At 36.5% G+C, this 16,910-nt stretch overlaps 3 protein-coding genes and 1 long non-coding RNA gene across 13 annotated transcripts; 3 read left to right on the plus strand and 1 right to left on the minus strand.

Annotated features, from left to right (window-relative positions):
• Positions 1-415: 415 nt before the first annotated feature.
• LOC142556345 (uncharacterized) lies at positions 416-2,771 on the plus strand. The gene is made up of 2 exons (XR_012822592.1): positions 416-850; positions 2,519-2,771. It is a non-coding gene; the product is annotated as an uncharacterized LOC142556345 (long non-coding RNA).
• A 234-nt stretch (positions 2,772-3,005) lies between these two features.
• Positions 3,006-9,460, plus strand: LOC142556346 (coilin-like). 5 transcript variants are annotated; one of them, XM_075667797.1, is made up of 16 exons: positions 3,008-3,321; positions 4,091-4,155; positions 4,239-4,514; positions 4,636-4,854; positions 5,071-5,140; positions 5,554-5,655; positions 5,739-5,804; positions 5,874-5,939; positions 6,021-6,354; positions 6,760-6,785; positions 7,788-7,985; positions 8,155-8,226; positions 8,316-8,462; positions 8,557-8,722; positions 8,809-8,856; positions 8,941-9,460. In XM_075667797.1, exons 1-16 carry the CDS (start codon positions 3,127-3,129, stop codon positions 9,258-9,260), a joined length of 2,370 nt encoding a protein of 789 aa, XP_075523912.1. In that variant the 5' UTR covers positions 3,008-3,126; the 3' UTR covers positions 9,261-9,460. The 5 variants fall into 5 exon arrangements, with proteins under 5 accessions (XP_075523913.1, XP_075523912.1, XP_075523910.1 ...); XM_075667795.1 differs by having other exon boundaries at positions 3,009-3,321; positions 4,233-4,514; XM_075667796.1 differs by having other exon boundaries at positions 3,010-3,321; positions 4,233-4,514; positions 6,763-6,785.
• Positions 9,461-10,708: 1,248 nt separating this feature from the next.
• On the minus strand, positions 10,709-14,107 carry LOC142556347 (protein-tyrosine-phosphatase MKP1-like). The gene is given in 3 exon segments (XM_075667800.1): positions 10,709-12,421; positions 12,424-13,337; positions 13,868-14,107. Coding segments are annotated over 3 exon segments (2,340 nt in total). The 5' UTR covers positions 13,870-14,107; the 3' UTR covers positions 10,709-10,997.
• Positions 14,108-14,590: 483 nt separating this feature from the next.
• Positions 14,591-16,759, plus strand: LOC142556352 (E3 ubiquitin-protein ligase RGLG2-like). Of its 6 annotated transcripts, none has more exons than XR_012822593.1 (7): positions 14,591-14,726; positions 15,030-15,152; positions 15,268-15,785; positions 15,907-16,000; positions 16,136-16,304; positions 16,458-16,514; positions 16,607-16,759. XR_012822593.1 is itself a non-coding variant. In XM_075667805.1 (7 exons), exons 3-7 carry the CDS (start codon positions 15,752-15,754, stop codon positions 16,688-16,690), a joined length of 441 nt encoding a protein of 146 aa, XP_075523920.1. In that variant the 5' UTR covers positions 14,591-14,726; positions 15,030-15,152; positions 15,677-15,751; the 3' UTR covers positions 16,691-16,759. The 6 variants fall into 6 exon arrangements, 3 of the variants coding, with proteins under 3 accessions (XP_075523920.1, XP_075523922.1, XP_075523921.1); XR_012822595.1 differs by having other exon boundaries at positions 15,124-15,152; XM_075667805.1 differs by having other exon boundaries at positions 15,677-15,785; positions 16,133-16,304.
• Positions 16,760-16,910: the final 151 nt, after the last annotated feature.

Raw genomic sequence — 16,910 nt, forward strand, 5'->3', positions numbered from 1 at the left:
AAACAAATAACTATAAAAAAAATAGTAAAAAATAAATAAATAGAATAATTACAATAAAATTATGGATAAAAACCAAATAAAATATTTTTTAAAAAATTTATTGGTTTAACTTGTTCAATTTTCTGCTCATCCTGTTAGCAGATTGTGGCATATGATATGTGTGTTCTTTTTTTTAAAAAAAAATTTTTAAATGAAATTTGATGAAAAGAAAAATGTGTAATATGAAGTTAGATGGTTATATATTTTTAGATTAAAAAAAAAAACTAATTTGGTTTGGGTGAGAATGTAATTTTACCTGAAATAAAATATTTCCACCGAGGGGTGGAGGGAAAATTTGCAAAATAATTTGATCAATTATTTATTTATATCTAAAGAAATCATTTTTTAAAATAAATAATCGATTAAGATTAAAAAAACAAAATGGCCGGGGTGGTTCTCTATAACCATTTCTCAGCCTCGAGGCGAAACCCTCGATTGAAATCAATTCGGCGCATTAAGTTTGAAAACAGGAACCTAAACCTTGCGTTCAAGTTATGATTCACGCATTGGCTATGCGAAGATCGGCGGCTCTCTACTGTTGTCCGAGAGGCATTGTAAATTCAGTGAGTTTGCAGCTGCAACAATTGAGGGGTATCCGAGTTAAGGTGCTCAACAACAATTTGGATCAAGCCTTACAGGTGCTGCAGCGGAAGATGCAGTCGAGTGGTATCGAACGGCTGATAAAAAACGAGCAAGTACGCCACATCAAGAATTCCGAGAAACGTGTTCTGGCTAAGAAAAATTTGGAGCGCAAGATTCGTGGACAGGACCTCGCTCGCAAGCTCAAAGCGATTCTCGTTCAAAAAGTCAGGTAAAATAAATCAAACATTATGATATTTGTTTTGGGCTGTGATATCAGTTTATCATTACTCTTTTCGCACGCACTTATTTGGGAAAATGCACCAGTGCACCCAACTGAAAAATCTTCGAACGTTAATGTAAAATTTACCCAAAAATAATTAATTTGCTTTGCTCGTCTGAAGTCCTGGATCATCCACTGATAAAAAATGCATAATATGTTATTTTTATTTCCCCGTGATGGTGGAGATAAGATGTCGAGCCTTTGTTGTTTTGATATATGATGAGAACGGTGAAATTTTATTTTCTGTAGAAGGTCTATTACTGATGAATTCAAATATTTTCTGGTAATCGGAGAAAGTTAAAAGGATGCCACTACTACGAGACTTGTGCTTTGAGTTAAAGAATTGGTTACTGTTATCAAGCTGAGAATGATATTCTGTTAATGATAGGTAATTATGTTGCGTATGGTATAGAATTAAGGATTGGGAGTTAGATTGTTATCGAATTTGGCATGTTTGATTTACAATCTTGTTACTATATTTAGAAATGAAATTTTACGATGCAACTCTGTGTTTGAATGATAAATTCTGTTGAAGCTAATGTAAGTTTGGGAATTATTGTCCCAAAACAATAAAAAGATAGTTCAAGGAATGCAGGTCTTGGGAGTTTATTACTTTATTTTGTTTCCTTTCGTTTTGCTGATTGTATTTTACTTAGTGGCTTATAGCAAATTTGAGATTGATTGAATGGATAAACAGTAACCAAATTTGGAGGCCTTGTATTTCATGTAGATCATGTTCGATTCATCCATTCCATTGTGTGCTTGATTGTGTCAATGAGAAGATATTGTGGTTGAATTAGTAGGTTTATTGAGTCCGGGTTGGATTTTTGAATGAAGCAAGACGCATGTGTTGCTAATGTACCAACCTTCTTCAGAAATTTGACTGAAAATTGGCATGTGGGATCTGGGAAAAATCTATTTGCTTTCCTACCTTTTAATGGAGAAATAAAGGACATGAAAGAAAAACTCAAATACTGAGCGAATTATTTGTGAAAATAAAATGTCCTACAGTGAATGGATGATGAACAGTCTCCTCTGTTGAGCAACTAGTGGAGGCTACAATCATCCAGATATTGTTCACTATTTTGTTTACTTCAAGATGTAAAAGATGCAGCATAGAGGTTATTACATTTTTTCGGCAACGCTTTTCATTTTTCTTTTGGCACTTGTGAGATGTGACAAAATTTATTGAAGTTCGCATTACCATGGGATGGGCAGTAAGGGTTTAATGTCCTTCCAGGTCATTAATTTCTTTTATACAAAATTGTTTTGAGTATTGATTATTTTCTATTCCTAAAACGATGTCGATAGCCAGTTGTGCGTTTGAAGATGTATGTTTGTGAGTCGCGAATGTGCCCATAATGAGGAATTATTATACCTATCACATAATTTTGAACTAGCTTCTACAACTTTTTGTTTGGATAGGCAAATGTATCATTTTGTCCCTAGTTGAAGCTGTTCAAAGTTCCTGGTAAAATAAAGTATGGAGAGAGAATCCATACATACTGTTCTACACTTCTACTTCAGTTTCTAGTATTATATCATTCTATTCTTCAATTGTGGTCTCGTCCTGCTGTAATTCATTGTGGCTGACATATCCTCATTTGTCGCTTGTAGGGGTCTATGAGACCGGTTTCAAGACTGCAAGAGAATGAAGCGATAATTGTTCCCATTTTTTACACTCCCTACGGCGTTGCCATAACTTGTAATTTTGTTTATTGGAACAATTTGAATGTCAACGCAAAGAATGATGCAAAAAGTGTCATTTCCATGTAATGCAAAATAACATTAATGTATCACGATTTTGAAGTTTCTTGGTTGTTTGACTACCATCATGGAACAAAAAAAAAATGCCAAATCAGTTACGTTGCATGGGACTGGAAGATGCTAGCAAAGTTTATTGTCAGCTTGATCTTGTAGGATTGAATCGAGTTGCCCAAATCGTTTCGCAATGGCAATGATAAATTTTTACACTGGAATACTTCATTTAGCTTAATAATAAGTTTGTCACAAAACTGTATACTGCTATTAAAATAGCAGCCACAATAAAATATTATAACGAGAGAAAAGAAAAAAGACAAAAGTTAAAAGCACAAAATCATAACTTTCAAAAATGGCTAATTAGTATCAATTACTAATATAATCTGGATGGTTTAGAGCGAACCAAAAAAAGAGAAATCAAATTCCTAGAACTGAGTGAGCATCGGAAGAATTAGCTCTGGGATATGGAGGACACCAAGAGAATCCGACTGGTTTTCAAAGATGATGACATACTGAGCGAACCCCAGAAGTTAGAGGGCTTGAATCGGAGCTGGGTACTGTTGAAACCCCGCCAACACGTCACCGTTTCCGATGTTGCCTCACATCTGTTCCACGCTTTCCAGCTCCACCGATCTTGCCCTCATGGCCTTCTCCTTTCGGTAAATTGTTTATTAAAAAAATCCCCACGCTTTGTTTATATATTTGTTTAATCCATGTATGCAATTCATGCTCAGGATTTGTGGGACCAGCAGCTCACAAGTTTCTGCTTTTGATTTGACACCAGGAATGTGCATCTTATGATTTACTTTTGCTCTTAATTGGTGTGGCTGTCTACTGAAAAATCTTTTGGTTTGAAAGATTTTGCGCAAACCGAGCAAGAATGTGCTGTCTCTCTCTTGATTTTATTGTTTAGCGTAGTGTGTAGATGTGTATATTCGACTTCCTGCTATAGAGTTAATTCATACATGTAAAATTCTTTAACATGCATGTTTTTTTTGGTTTGCCAAATAATTTAATAGCTCCGGCTTTGGTTTATGATAGTTTCGTTGCGATTCATATTTGCTTTTGTTTTTCCCTATTCTTTCCAAAATTCTTTCTATGTCCTTCAGGTTATCATGGTCGTTTTGTTGATTCGTTGTCTATATTTTTTAGTTTAAGTACTTTTTATCCTGGAAAAGAGTTAATTATTTGGATTCTGGATGTGACGCGGTAAGGAAACAGCTTACATGCAGCCGTTTTCTTCACAAGAATTGACCTTCCTTACTGAAAATGGTGATTATAATTAAGCTTAAAGAAACAAAATGCTTCGTTTTATATTTGGTTTTTTAGTATTTCAATTATGAGTTTGAAATGACGCTCACATTTTAGATTTAGAGGATATTTTTTACGATACTTTTTGGTCTCATTGTTTCTTAATATTTCTTTCAGATGTCTGGCTTTGTGTTGCCATCATTTGAATCAACTTGCCTTTTGAATGATAATGACATTATCAGGTTCGTTCAAAAGGTGTTTTGCAATCAGAAATGCAGAAGATATGATTTGATTTTAACTGTTGCATGTGTGGAATTAGAGTCAGGAAGAGGAGAGAAATTTTATCTTTTAAGGGAAATGATAACGCTGATGCTGTTGAGGAACTGAGAGCCATGGAGAACCATTATGTGCCAAATGGTGTCTTGCTTTTGGCAAGTGAGGAATTTGAGAAAGAAAAAGGAGGTTCACAGAGTGATGACCCTGAAGTTGAATATGACGAGGAAGATGAAAATGTTTTGGAAGATATGGAAGGTCCTTCTGGTGGAAATGCCGATCCAAGAAATCGAAAAAGGAAAGCATCAGTGAAACTCCAAGGCTCTAAGTACCTGCTCTTTCCCTTGCGTTAATTTTACACAAATAGGCATGGTTTTAGTTCTGATCACACTCTTTTCTCTTTTTGGTTCTGTTGAAATTCACACACCTTCCTTTTCTTTTCAACATAGGAGGAAGAAACAGCGGGCTAAGGCCTCTCAGATTGTTGCGGACAACGTTCACATAGAAAAAATCGAAAACTCTCATCAGGGAGGAGTCCTTACAGTGCAGAAAAGCCTTTCTCAAAAGGAGAAAAAAACTGATTATGATGCCAAAGATAACGTGGAAAACAATGAGGAAAGTCCTGCCCCACTTGACAAGAGTGATTTGCCTGTGGATGGCATGAAGCTGTCAGTTAATCCATAGCCTTTTAAATTCCTAGAGTTTTTTCTATTAAAGTTATTATATCAGACTAATTTTAAATTCCAAGTTCAGAATAGTCTCATCCTCTTTTCTTTTCCATTAACTTCGATGTACACAATCCATCTCTATCCGTAGTCTTATTGTTTATACCATCTCTTTTTTATAGAATTTCTCATATCTTTGTTCCGCTATAACATTTCCAGAAACGGTGAAGTTCAAAAGAATGACAAGGCCATTGAGGATACCAAAATTGCCTCGAAGGAAACTAAAAAGGTTATCTCCTATTAGCTGTAAAGTGATCTTTATTTCATTATGTGGTAGCTTTTAGAGAACAAAGTGTTGAATGGTGTAGTTCTTCTATCTGGTTGGTACCAGTTGTTATGACTAATGATGATTCCAAGAGCACAGCATGATGATCTGCTTCTCTCTTGAAAACCCCTTGTCAGTGAACCCAGCATGTACTTTTAGCTTTCCTTGATTCATTTCCTAATTGTCTCGATGTGAACTGTTCTGCACTTTCAATTTTCATCGCTGTGATTTATCTCTTAGGATGCATGATGCATGTGATGAAATTTTCTCTTTGTGACCGAACTGCGATTTTGAATCATTTCACCATTGACTATGCTGCTTGATCGTGCTGTATTTTCCAAGATAAACCAGAATCTGAATGTATTTACTATGTGCAGGTTCCAAGTAGAAGTGCCAGGCGGAAATATGCGAAAAGGCGATGGATGAGGGAAATGGCAAATATACAAAAGAAAAATGCAGTCTGCGAATCAGAGGGTCTTGTAAGCTATGAAATACATAACTTAAGAGTTCTCTTGTACCAGTAATTCGAAGTATGTTGGATATGACTGGCTTAATTTTGCAGCGAAATTGGAAAGAGGACCAAGCTAACGCTGAAAGTAAAAAAGTGGATGGCCAATCAAAAGGACTTGTAAGTGATCATACTTTTCTCGGCCCCCACCACTTTTTTGGTTAAAAACTGAGTGCCTCGATCTTACAGAAAAAGTGGAAAAAACACCAAGCGCTTTCTGAATGTAATATGGTGGATGGCCTACCAAAGGGATTGGTGAGTAATCTTTATTTACTTAATACTGACTTTGACAACCTTGCATGTCATTGGTATTAAAGTGAAGTCTTAACTGTGCAGCTATGTTGGAAGCAATCCCCTCAAAATAATCCTCGTACTGGCAAAAAATGGCAACAGAATCAAACTAGTTGGCTTCATGAACATCCAAATCAAAATAATGATAGTGATGTACATGAGCACATTACTCGGATCAATGGTGATGTACACGAGCAGCCGACTCAAAATAATGATGATGCACATGAACAGCCAACACATAATGATGAGGATACTCATGAACTGCCAAATCAAAATGGAGACACAGCTAAGCAGTCAATTCTGGAAAGTGATGAGGAGCATGAAGTTGTTCCCATTGTAATAAGGCCAGGACATATCCGCTTTGAACCTTTTGAAAAAGGTCGCAATCTCTGTCTGTGAATATTTACTGTATACATGTGTGGTGAGTTGTTGATTTTAATAAATTCTAAAATTGATTCCAACAATAAGAGATTAACAGAATCTTGGTTTACTGAAATTAATCATGGCTGATTGAAATATCATGGTAGCTGACCTTGTAAGGTATTTGGCGCATAGTGATGTTATGGTTTTTATTTTAGCTTAACGCAATGAATAAGTTTTGATTTTCCTTCCTATTCCATTTTCGTGCACCTAATCTACTGATTTGCCAGTGGAAGAAATTGTAGAACGAGATTACGTGACTGCTGCTGAGGGCAAATTTATAATATTTTTTAAGGTCATTCTATTTCTATTTTCACCATGCCATATTTCTCTGAATATCTGATGCCTGAATTTTATTTTTCAGCAGAACAAGATGTCCAGCCAACTTTGGTATGTCTTCTAGATTTTTCGCATCCCTTCTTGATTTGCAGTCACGTATTGTGAAAAGATTTCTATAGTGTATTGGTTTCATTAACAAGTCCTTGCGACCACCATTCCCCAATTTGGTGCCCTAGGTGCTCCTCTGGTTCTAGCTGGTGCTTTTTTTTTTTTTGGGTGGGGGGTGTGGGGGATATTGGGGGTTGTGAATGAGCTATTCTAAATTTTCGGGCCTTTATCTCAGCTCATGAATTTTCAAACTTGAACTCAAGCTTGATCTGCTTTGAATTTAGTTAAAATAAGGCTTCACATTATCATATTACAATAATATTCAATATTAATAAAGGACCCAGGAGTTGGCTCACGAGCTTCAAATGATCAGGGAAAAGCTCAAGCTCAGCAATATTCAAACTTCAGCTTATCTCAAACCCCTATTCAGGTTATTGGATAATGCCAACAAGGAATAACATTTTGCTACAATCTAAAATTGGCCTTATAAGCTCTCAAATACAGTGAAATTAAATATCGAATATTTGAGGATCACATTGTCCCAGTAATGTGAATGGAAACAAGTATTTTACCAAAAAATCATTCTTTTAGACACTTAAAACATTTGTGGTTTACTTATTGGAAATGATCCGTTGTAAAGCTAGGAAATGTGAGATCCATTCTTGTTTCAACCTCTTGTGAGGATGGTACAAGGCTTGGTTGAGATAAATAAGGGAGATCACATATACATAGTATCCAGAAATTGCTTGTAAGTTATAACATTGGTCTAGCAGCCACCATGTCTCCCCTCCTTTAGAATGAAAATGGCTCGATCTTTATAAATTTATGCTATTTCAACAAGTTTCATCAAATACCTTAATCATTTGTATTCCATTTTTTTCCTAGAGATTGTGACACTCTTTTCTGAGCCACGTACTCTTGGTTTCCTGCTTTACAATTATATTGATGCTTACCATTCAGAGTTTTGCACGTTCCCTTTTTAATTAACTTGGGATTTTCTCTCAGGAAACCACCCAGTGGAATGGGATTACTAGCAAGAAGAAGGGCCAAAAATGGGGATTGGCCAATTCTCCATTTATTTCACGGAATGGCTATAAAAATCCAGACAATGACAATTCCAAAGTATTTGCAAATGAAACAAGGGAACAACCGATAGGAGAAATCGACTTTGAGAAGCTTCCTACTCTTCCTGGCATGCCTAAGGTTGATTCTCATTTCTCCTTCTTTCGAGAATGATTATGATTCCTTGTCTCGTATATTGAGTTCCTCTGTATTAATTATTATAGAGGCTAGATGGAATATGTTGCCTGATCTTTTAGCTGATAACATCTCACATGTGAAGAATCTAAAATTATTTTTTCCCATTTTGCAGGAAGGTGATCTCCTTGCATATCGTATTCTGGAGTTATCGACAACCTGGACCCCAGAGATTTCAGCATATCGAGTATTGCTCAATTTATTTGTGCATTTACTAAATATTCCAAAATATCATATGACCACAATTCTTCTAACTGTTCTTTTACTTTTATCTAGGTTGGAAAAGTATCTTTTTACAACACTGAATCCAATCAGGCAATATTGGCACCAGCATCAGATTATCCAATTGTTTCCAAGAAGGCGGATGAGGGTGAAGCTGAACCCCTAGATAACTCTCTTTATAAAGAAGATGGTTGGTTGGAGGTAAGCCTTGTGGATCTAGATTATTATTTTTCCCCCTCCAGCCTACATTTTTTACAACTCCTAATAATTCTCTCTTGGATCATCCTTCACGCAGATTGATTTTTCATCACTTGTTGATGTCCGTATTATCAAGGATGGAAGTTCAGGTTCAGTTAACGTAGATGCTAGTTTGGTGAGTGAGGGTCCTCTGGACAACAAAAAAGCTTCAAAACCAGGGTCATCTAGCCGCATCAATACACAAACAGAGATATCCGGCACAGGTATATACTACGGTTCATTTTTAAGGTTGAAAATCCAGTTAACTGGGGTTGAAGAGGTCTACTTAGCCACACTGTCCTGTTTGTAGAGACTGGAGAACTAAACCAGAGTGAAGAAACAGTACCCCCTTCTGCAGGTATTTTTCTTTTCCGGCATTATAAATTTAGTTGCTGACTTGTGTGCTTAGATGATTTGATACTGGCTGGGTCTTTTCCTTTAGAAACTGGGGATTTGAACGTTTGGGACCAAATCAGTGAGGCCCTAGATGCCAAAAAGGAAAAAGTATCACAAGAAAGTAGTTGGGGCAAAACTAACAAGAAGCTTCAAGTAGTTGACAGAACAAGTTTTGTAAAGAATGCTAAAATGGTACGACCATCACAAGGAAATAGATGGAGGAAGAATGCCTCGAGGGTACAACAATTGGGGGAAAATAGTCCTCAGAAACAGAGTTCAGCTCGTAAATCATGGTCCTATAAAGCTCTGAGAGAAAGTGCGCTTGGCCCAACAATGGATATCCTAAGATCACGAGAGGAGATATGAGGATGAGTACTGTTTTTAATTTAAGCATCGGCGGGTCTCGACTTTTGTGGTCCATCTACGATAAATGACTGAACACTTCTATATCATTCTCCATCTGCTTAAACACCTGAACGCTTTGGAGTTTTTTTTGTAAATAACCATGGTGGCTACTCGTTGGATGGTATCTTTCTATTTCATGGGGCAATTTACGCGTATTTTTTACAAGGATTTCGATTCCACTCATAAGCTAAAAAAAAGTATTAGTGTTTGTTTAAATTTCGTTAAACTAATATTCGGTTTATGATTATAAATAGTGATTTTTATTATATTTTTGAAAGCATTAGATAACTCGTATTAACAAAATTATTTGGAATCAAATTCGATTCAATAAATGGACAACTTGAAAAACACGCGAGCTGAAAGGGACATGGTTCGGGTACAGAAAGTGGACAGAGTTTACCGCACAAGGCTAGAGGACGATTGCACAAATTAAGAATGGACCTAATAGGATTGAAATCATCCTGGAATAAAAAGATTATGGTCATATGTTTTAAAAAAAACATATATAAAAAACACTAGCACAATTTTTTTGCTTGTAATAGCTACTTTCAAATTACGGAATATTCCTCAGACAGTCTTGCACCAAAAAAAAAAGGGATTTCCCCCTTACATCTCACAACCCCCTTACATCTCACAAGCAGAACGACGAACTCATCCCGTTTCGGGATGCCAACGCATCTGATAAGAGCAGCTGCACCCAGAATGAGAAATCAACAATCCTTGCTTCCTATCTCATTCTCATATCCAACTAGAAACCATGATATCATTCGTTGTCTAACACCTCACCTTCCAATTGTTTCTCATTTTAAAGGTCCTGTGGTGCAGATCTAGTCTCACCTATAGCCAAAACAAATCATTATAACAATATGCCAAACACTCTTGTCGCACAGGCAGTAAATTGTACTAAACCAGGAACCATTTCTTCTATGTAACAAAGTTTTTCTCAAGCATACATGCATAAATAGCATATATGTAGACATGCATCACTACGATTTGCAATATACATGATCAAATTCCGATGATATTTTACATAGATTTCTAAAGAGTGAAACCATGGAATGAGCATTCAGATTCTTGGATGTTAAAACACAAGACACTTCCGTATGGCTGTCAGCATCATGCACACATTTTCACGTCTTTAACTTTTCTTCAAAAAATAAGAAACTGATGTGTGATAAATGAACTACATATGTTGAAGACCTCGTCACAGTTCTAACTTCGATCTCTCAACTTCCTCGGAATGCCACAAGGGGAACAGCGTTAAGAAAATATATATATGTTCCAAATTTAGCTTCCTTCTTCATAAAACCTAGAGAGAACATTAAAGTTGTCTCTATTGTTCAAGAACACGCGTTCAGAATACTAAAATGAGATAATAGAATGTTTAGCTGTGAAAACTATGCACAAAATAGTAGAATATTGCTCAACTTAAAAGGATCAAGTACCTTCACAGATAATTTGTGCTGAAACTCAAAGATTAAGGACAACTGCTTCCAGATGGTATGACCATCTTCAAATTCACTCTTTTATTGTTCACAGAGTATATGACTTTTACATCCTAAACGTACATATAAAACGACAGCAATTTGTACCCAAAGCTCCATTTTTGTACAAAGGTCACATGTAAAGACTGGGTTACTTGTTTCTGAGCAGTTATATCATTTGAAGTAAATCGTATTTTTTCATCTTTCAAACTGATTAAAACTCATCATAAGGAACACAACCATTTGCATCTGAAATTGGCTTTTTCCTATCCCTCTTGGAAGAAACATCACTATTAAAGCTGTTGCATTCAACATCTTTCACTACATCATTTCCCATGTAGCTTGTCAAGTTTTCTGTATTATGAGACACTTCTGCAGAGGAGGGGAGGATCATTCTAGAAGGAAAATGGCTGCCCATATGCTCTGAAAGGGAGGGAAAAGTCTCTCCACAGGATGAACATGGACCTGATACTTTTGGAACACGACTGGGAGAAATTTCCTCTTCTGGTGGAGAGAGAGCTACATTATAAATTGAACACACACTTTTACCTACAGAAACAGATTCCTCTACAGGACCACGCCTACCAGGATCAGCATCTCTGGATTCGAGTCCATTAGGAGATGGCTGAGCTGACACAAACGTTAAGTCAGACCAGTTGGATGATGACGGGGAGAAGGTAAATGAACTTGAATAATCAGAGGTAGCTGGTGAAAGTGCCGGTGATGGTGAACTGGACTTTGATTTACTAACCAGAAAAGACGAAAAAGAATCCACCAAATTGAATGATGGTGATCGAGACAATGCAATCTCAGAAAGAGGAGCTGGAAATCCCACTTCTTTTAAGTTACTTTTGGACCAACCAGGGCTGCTGGTTACATACGAAACAAATGAATCAGGTGAATCACACTGACTATTGGAACATACTGAAGCATCAGAAGCCGATACAAAATCTTCAACTTCTTCACAGGTATCAATTGAATAGAGTCCATTACTTACTTGTGAGGCACTATGGTTGACTTTAGAAGTGGTAATATATTTTTTCAAAATACCACTCGCAAGGTTTCTCCTCAATCTGTTCCAACCATTCCCTCTCGCTGGAAGACATGTTTCGGATCCTGCTTCCATTAATGGATATGATGGTGCAACCTCAATAGGAAGTGCTCTGTGAGATATTTCAAAATCTAAATTATGCTCTGGAAAGCCAGTAGAGTTGATTTTAGACGAGGTAATAAATTCTTTCACAACACCACTGGCAAACTTTCTCCTCAATCTGTTCCAGCCATTCTCTCTAGCAGGAAGATGCGTCTCGGATCCTGCTTCCAATAACGGACATGGTGGTAATACCCCACCAGAAAGTGCTCTGTCGAATATTTCGAAATCTAAATCGTACTCCGGGAGTTTCCTTTGCCCGACAGGTGGATGGGCTGTAGCGGGCACCATATCAGATTCCACAGGCATGCTTTCTTTCTCGGATTTTACAGAGCAATAGCCAAGAGCATCCCAAAATTCAAATGTCTCTTCACCTTCTTTGAGAGTAATAACTGGACCTTGGGCCCTTTCATAACGAATTACTTGAGAGGCAGCTGCCATGGCATTATCTGACATCACAGGGGAGCAATGCTTCCCGGTCCATACAATAAAGCACAAGGAATGTGAATAATGAAAGCACCTCGAGAGTCAAGTTTTTGTTCACTGGGTTCACACAACATTTTTGGTACAAGATGCAGGGGATCATATGGTGAGTGAGGTGCCATAAGGTACATCCTAAGAACAGAAGTAGGGCTTGCAGGAAGAGCATGCACTCGTTTTTGGCACTGCAACAGTTGGCAAGCAAATCCAACATTTGGGTTAGTCACTCCTCTGGCTGCCTTCACATGCTGAAATGCATCATCAAAGCTCATCCCCTCTTTCCACATAAGATATGCAATGACCAATGAGTTTGATCGCGACACACCTTGACAGCAGTGTACAAGAACGCGCTTGCCTTGTTCCCGAACATCTTCAAAATAATCAAACACATCGTAGAGAATACTTGTTATATCCTCGGACGGGCAGTCATGCAGCCAAAGTGTTTTGTACACAAGTTCATTCTTAAAATATTCTGGGCAAACAAACCCCACACAGTTCAGCACATGAGTGATCCCATTCTGGCAGAGGATTTCACGATTCTTTGCAACAGCATCACTACCCAAATATATATGATCTAAAATCCTTGAGCACTCCTTCTCAAAAAAGGCAAGCTTGTCTTTTCTAAAATCAAATTCTCGGGGATGTTTATCTGAGGCTGAATTTTCACGGGGTGTTGCAGACCCAGGCCTTACACCGGGGGTTGGAGGATTTGGCCATATACCAAGATCATCTGACCCAGCTTTTGGCCATTCTTCCAAACTCGGTCTGATGATCGAAAGAGGTTGAAGAGGCGGCAAACAAGCTCGCGCTTTGCTGTTCCATTGTGGTTTAGAATTAGACTTTCTTGGTGGACGTTCAGTCCATGAAACCGACCTTGAGTATGTCTTCCAACTTCCACCTGGTGATTGCTCCTTCTCTTCATCCCTTATCATTTCAAAACACAAGGTGATACTCTGTAATCTAATTCAAGCAAATTTAGGTGTTTTTATAAAGATCCAACCACATGAAAATCAATCGTCAAGATTGAAAAAAAAAACCTGAAATACAAATCAATCAAAATAATCAACAAAACACTAGTCAAACTTCCCTAGAAGCCAAAGAAAACATCACTTTTTTGTATTTTGAATCTTGAGACCTTTCCAATAGATTACACCCACAATCAAAGAAAACCCCGAGCGATAGGATCTTTAAAAAAATAAAAAGGAAATGAAAAAATACTGAACTAGATTCCGTCACATTAAACCCTTGACCAAAGTTTCTTCATTTCTACCTGACCCAGTAAAACCCACTAAACATCGCTAACAAGTTTCAACAAAAAACACAAAAATCATAAACAAAACAAAATTCAAATTCAATTCAAGATAACATCAATAAAACTCCAAATACGAAATAACTAAATTAATTCATAAATCGGTCCAGAATTTTCAAGGAAAAAGGAGAGCAGAAACACTTACATGAACTAAATGTCCTTACAAGTTGCCGGGGACAAACAACAGACGTTTGATTAGCATCCCATGGTGGTATGACAATTAAGAACAAAATTTAAATTAAAATTAATAATAATAAAACAAGAAAGATCCGTTCAACAAAAGAAACTGGGGAAAATCGGGAAATAAATGTATTTTCTTTTCTTTTATTTCTAATAATTATAGATAGAGAAGGAGAAGAGGGTCGAAGAAGAGAGTAGGAAAGAGTCGCATGTAAGGCAAAACAAAAGTGAGAGGACAGCTTAGCGATTTTATATTTCCATTTATGAGGTAGTCAAGCTTGACTTGCTAGAAGATAAGAAAATATATTGTATATATAAATAACATAAAAAAAAATTGATAGGATCTTGCGAGCGAGTCAATTTTTGAGTCAAATCTTTTATTTAGATAATATTATTATTTATGTCAAAAATATTATTTATTATTATAAATATAAACATGTTTTAAAGATCAATAAATTATATATTTTGGCTTATTCATCAGCTCAAAATATCAGTTATATGTGATAAAATTAATAAAAAGTTAAAACCAAGACCAATATTTTACTGAAATCATCGTAAATCAGATTAAAAATGAAAAAAGAATTAAACTTTGATATTGGAACACGTCGAAATAGCAAAATCCCATATGGGTAGCTAGTGTTTATTTTATTAAAACATATCTATCTCGAACCAATAATAATATCTTGAGGTCATTGACTTCCATATACATCATCATCCATCCATCCATGGTCTCAGTGGGTGAGACATGAATGTCTCTTTTAGGTCAAAAAATGTGCTATTCGGTTTGCTGCTCTATAACAATGTTGAACTCAATATGGCAAAAGGTGGTACTTCCTTTTTGTTGTTGTTGTTGTTGTTGTTGTTGATATGTTATATTTCTTTACGCTTCCTTTCTTTTTAACTGTGCTGTGTCTTTAAGCAGTTCTTTTGCACAATGTGTCTTTATTTTTCATTTTAAGTTTGAATTTAAAATTTTAAAAGGGTGTCTATTTGAATGATTGCATTTTCTGTAATTTGAGGGAAAAAAATAGTCCATTTCTTTCTTTATTTTGATCACATGTTTACCAAATTTTGTTGGACAATGTGATGTTTTGGTAAGCAGCCTTTAATGAAACTAAATTTTTTAGGCAATATGGTTGAATCACTGCTCCATCCTATATACGTTTGTTCTCTTCACCTTCTATGGTCCATAGAAACATGATGTTCCGTCTTTTATGCCAGACTGTTGGACTTGGAAATCGAGCTTGCTGGTTTGTGAGCCTGTTTCTTCTTTCTTTTCTCTTGAATCTTGGATTTTTTACTTCTTTTATTTTTCTGATTAATTTTGAAAATAGTGGTTGAAATACATAAATGATTACGACGCAGGTACAATGTTTGAGTTTACAGTCTGATTCTCTCCTGCAAATTCATACTGTAGATAATCTAAATTGTTGAGTTTGTCAGAGAAAAATTGCTTTCTCGAGTGGAGTGACTGGACGGACTCTTTGGTTGGATCCAAATGAGGCCAAAAGTGGCAGAAGAAAATCTCGATTTTCTTGTATAGATATTTTTATAATGTTTTCCAAATTGTGCTCGCTAGTTATGAATGAAGCATTTGGTGCCATCAAGCATGTTGAGGACTTTTGGCCCTCTTCCCTGGAGGCAAAGTGTCTCAGGCTCTTCTCCAAGTATCAAATACTATGTTTGCTTTTAAAAAGTTCGAAATCCACTCACTGCATCGCACACGAAAAACAGGAAGGGATATTATTTACTTTTTGCTACTTAAAGCTTTCAGGGGAACATTCACTTGGATTATTCAAGCTAATTCTTGATGTTGATGCACTTTCCTACACAAGAATAAAATTTTCTGATGATGCATATCATTTCTCTACAATCAGATTCAGGTGCATCAAACTTTTCCTTTCGTTTTCTACTCTGGTTATTTATAAATTGAATCGATTTATCTAAGGTTTTTAAATTTCTAAGAGACCTTGCTATTTGATTTGATCTTTTTCGCATCCGTAGATGCTTATTCAAGAAAAGAGGCGGAATTTGCCCTCTCAGCCCTGATGGAAATACCTTCTCAGTACCTTGCAACCATAGAACTCAACATACTCGGGTAATGATTGGATATTCTTTATCAAACATTGTATTAGCGCTCTCTCTCTCTCTCTCTCTCACTCTCACGCACGTGTGTGTGTAAAACTCTAGTATAGAGATAAAATACTGAAAGTATTTTTATTTTCTGTAGCAGCCATCAGGCTGGGAATCCTCCAAGCAGAACTGTGCTTCCGCCACCTTCTCATGGCAGAGTTTCTTCCAGCGGCAGTTCATTTATGCCGTATGGTTCAAGCAGTTTTCCGCACAGTACTCTGTTTTATTCTGCCCATGAATCACCATCGAGCAATATGTATGACAACAAGGTAATGGATTCACCATAATCCTAGCAGGGCAAATGTTATCACTTGTCGAGCATACGGACAGCTAGCTGAGTAGAATGCTTGTTTGGTGTCGAGTTTTCAACACTAGAGTGTTTTTGTTTCTTGAATTTCTAATCTTAATCGTTTCCTCGTCAGGGTTGTCCAATTTGTAAGAGCCACTCAAAAGACATGGCTTTTGGCTGTGGACATCAGGTAAAGATTGCCAACTTCTCTCTACATAACGAGTTTATTTAACGAAGAATGATGCAATCTTGAATCGTTTTGGTTTTGTCGTTCTTGGCCAGACCTGTTGTGACTGTGGAATAGGCCTTGTTTATTGTCCGATATGCCGAAGCACGATCACGACAAGAATAAAATTGTATCCATAGATAAGAATAATTACATTGAAGCACCAAATCAAGCTACAGAGCCCTCAATCCAGACAGTAGCAGCAAGTCAAATGTATATAATTTGTTACTTTTCTTGAAATTTATATGTTCGAAAAGAAATATTTGAAGTAAATAGAGAAGCTAAAAAAATCAGTTGGATTTGATTGATGTACGACAATAACTAAATTGGGATTCGATCTACCTTGTTTTACATAATGCT

The sequence above is a fragment of the Primulina tabacum genome, chromosome 9 (genome assembly GCF_025594145.1).
Source record: "Primulina tabacum isolate GXHZ01 chromosome 9, ASM2559414v2, whole genome shotgun sequence".
Taxonomy (NCBI): domain Eukaryota; kingdom Viridiplantae; phylum Streptophyta; class Magnoliopsida; order Lamiales; family Gesneriaceae; genus Primulina; species Primulina tabacum.

What these genes read in the sequence shown, in the direction of transcription:
- LOC142556346 (XM_075667795.1), top strand. Translation starts at nt 3,127, where the DNA reads ATGGAGGACACCAAGAGAATCCGACTGGTTTTCAAAGATGATGACATA. An exon ending in AATGATAATGACATTATCAG is followed by an intron (nt 4,156 to 4,232) that starts GTTCGTTCAAAA and finishes GTGTGGAATTAG; the next exon opens with AGTCAGGAAGAGGAGAGAAA. An exon ending in TCTGCGAATCAGAGGGTCTT is followed by an intron (nt 5,656 to 5,738) that starts GTAAGCTATGAA and finishes TTAATTTTGCAG; the next exon opens with CGAAATTGGAAAGAGGACCA.
- LOC142556352 (XM_075667805.1), top strand. Translation starts at nt 15,752, where the DNA reads ATGATGCATATCATTTCTCTACAATCAGATTCAG. An exon ending in GCAATATGTATGACAACAAG is followed by an intron (nt 16,305 to 16,457) that starts GTAATGGATTCA and finishes TTTCCTCGTCAG; the next exon opens with GGTTGTCCAATTTGTAAGAG. An exon ending in CTTTTGGCTGTGGACATCAG is followed by an intron (nt 16,515 to 16,606) that starts GTAAAGATTGCC and finishes GTTCTTGGCCAG; the next exon opens with ACCTGTTGTGACTGTGGAAT.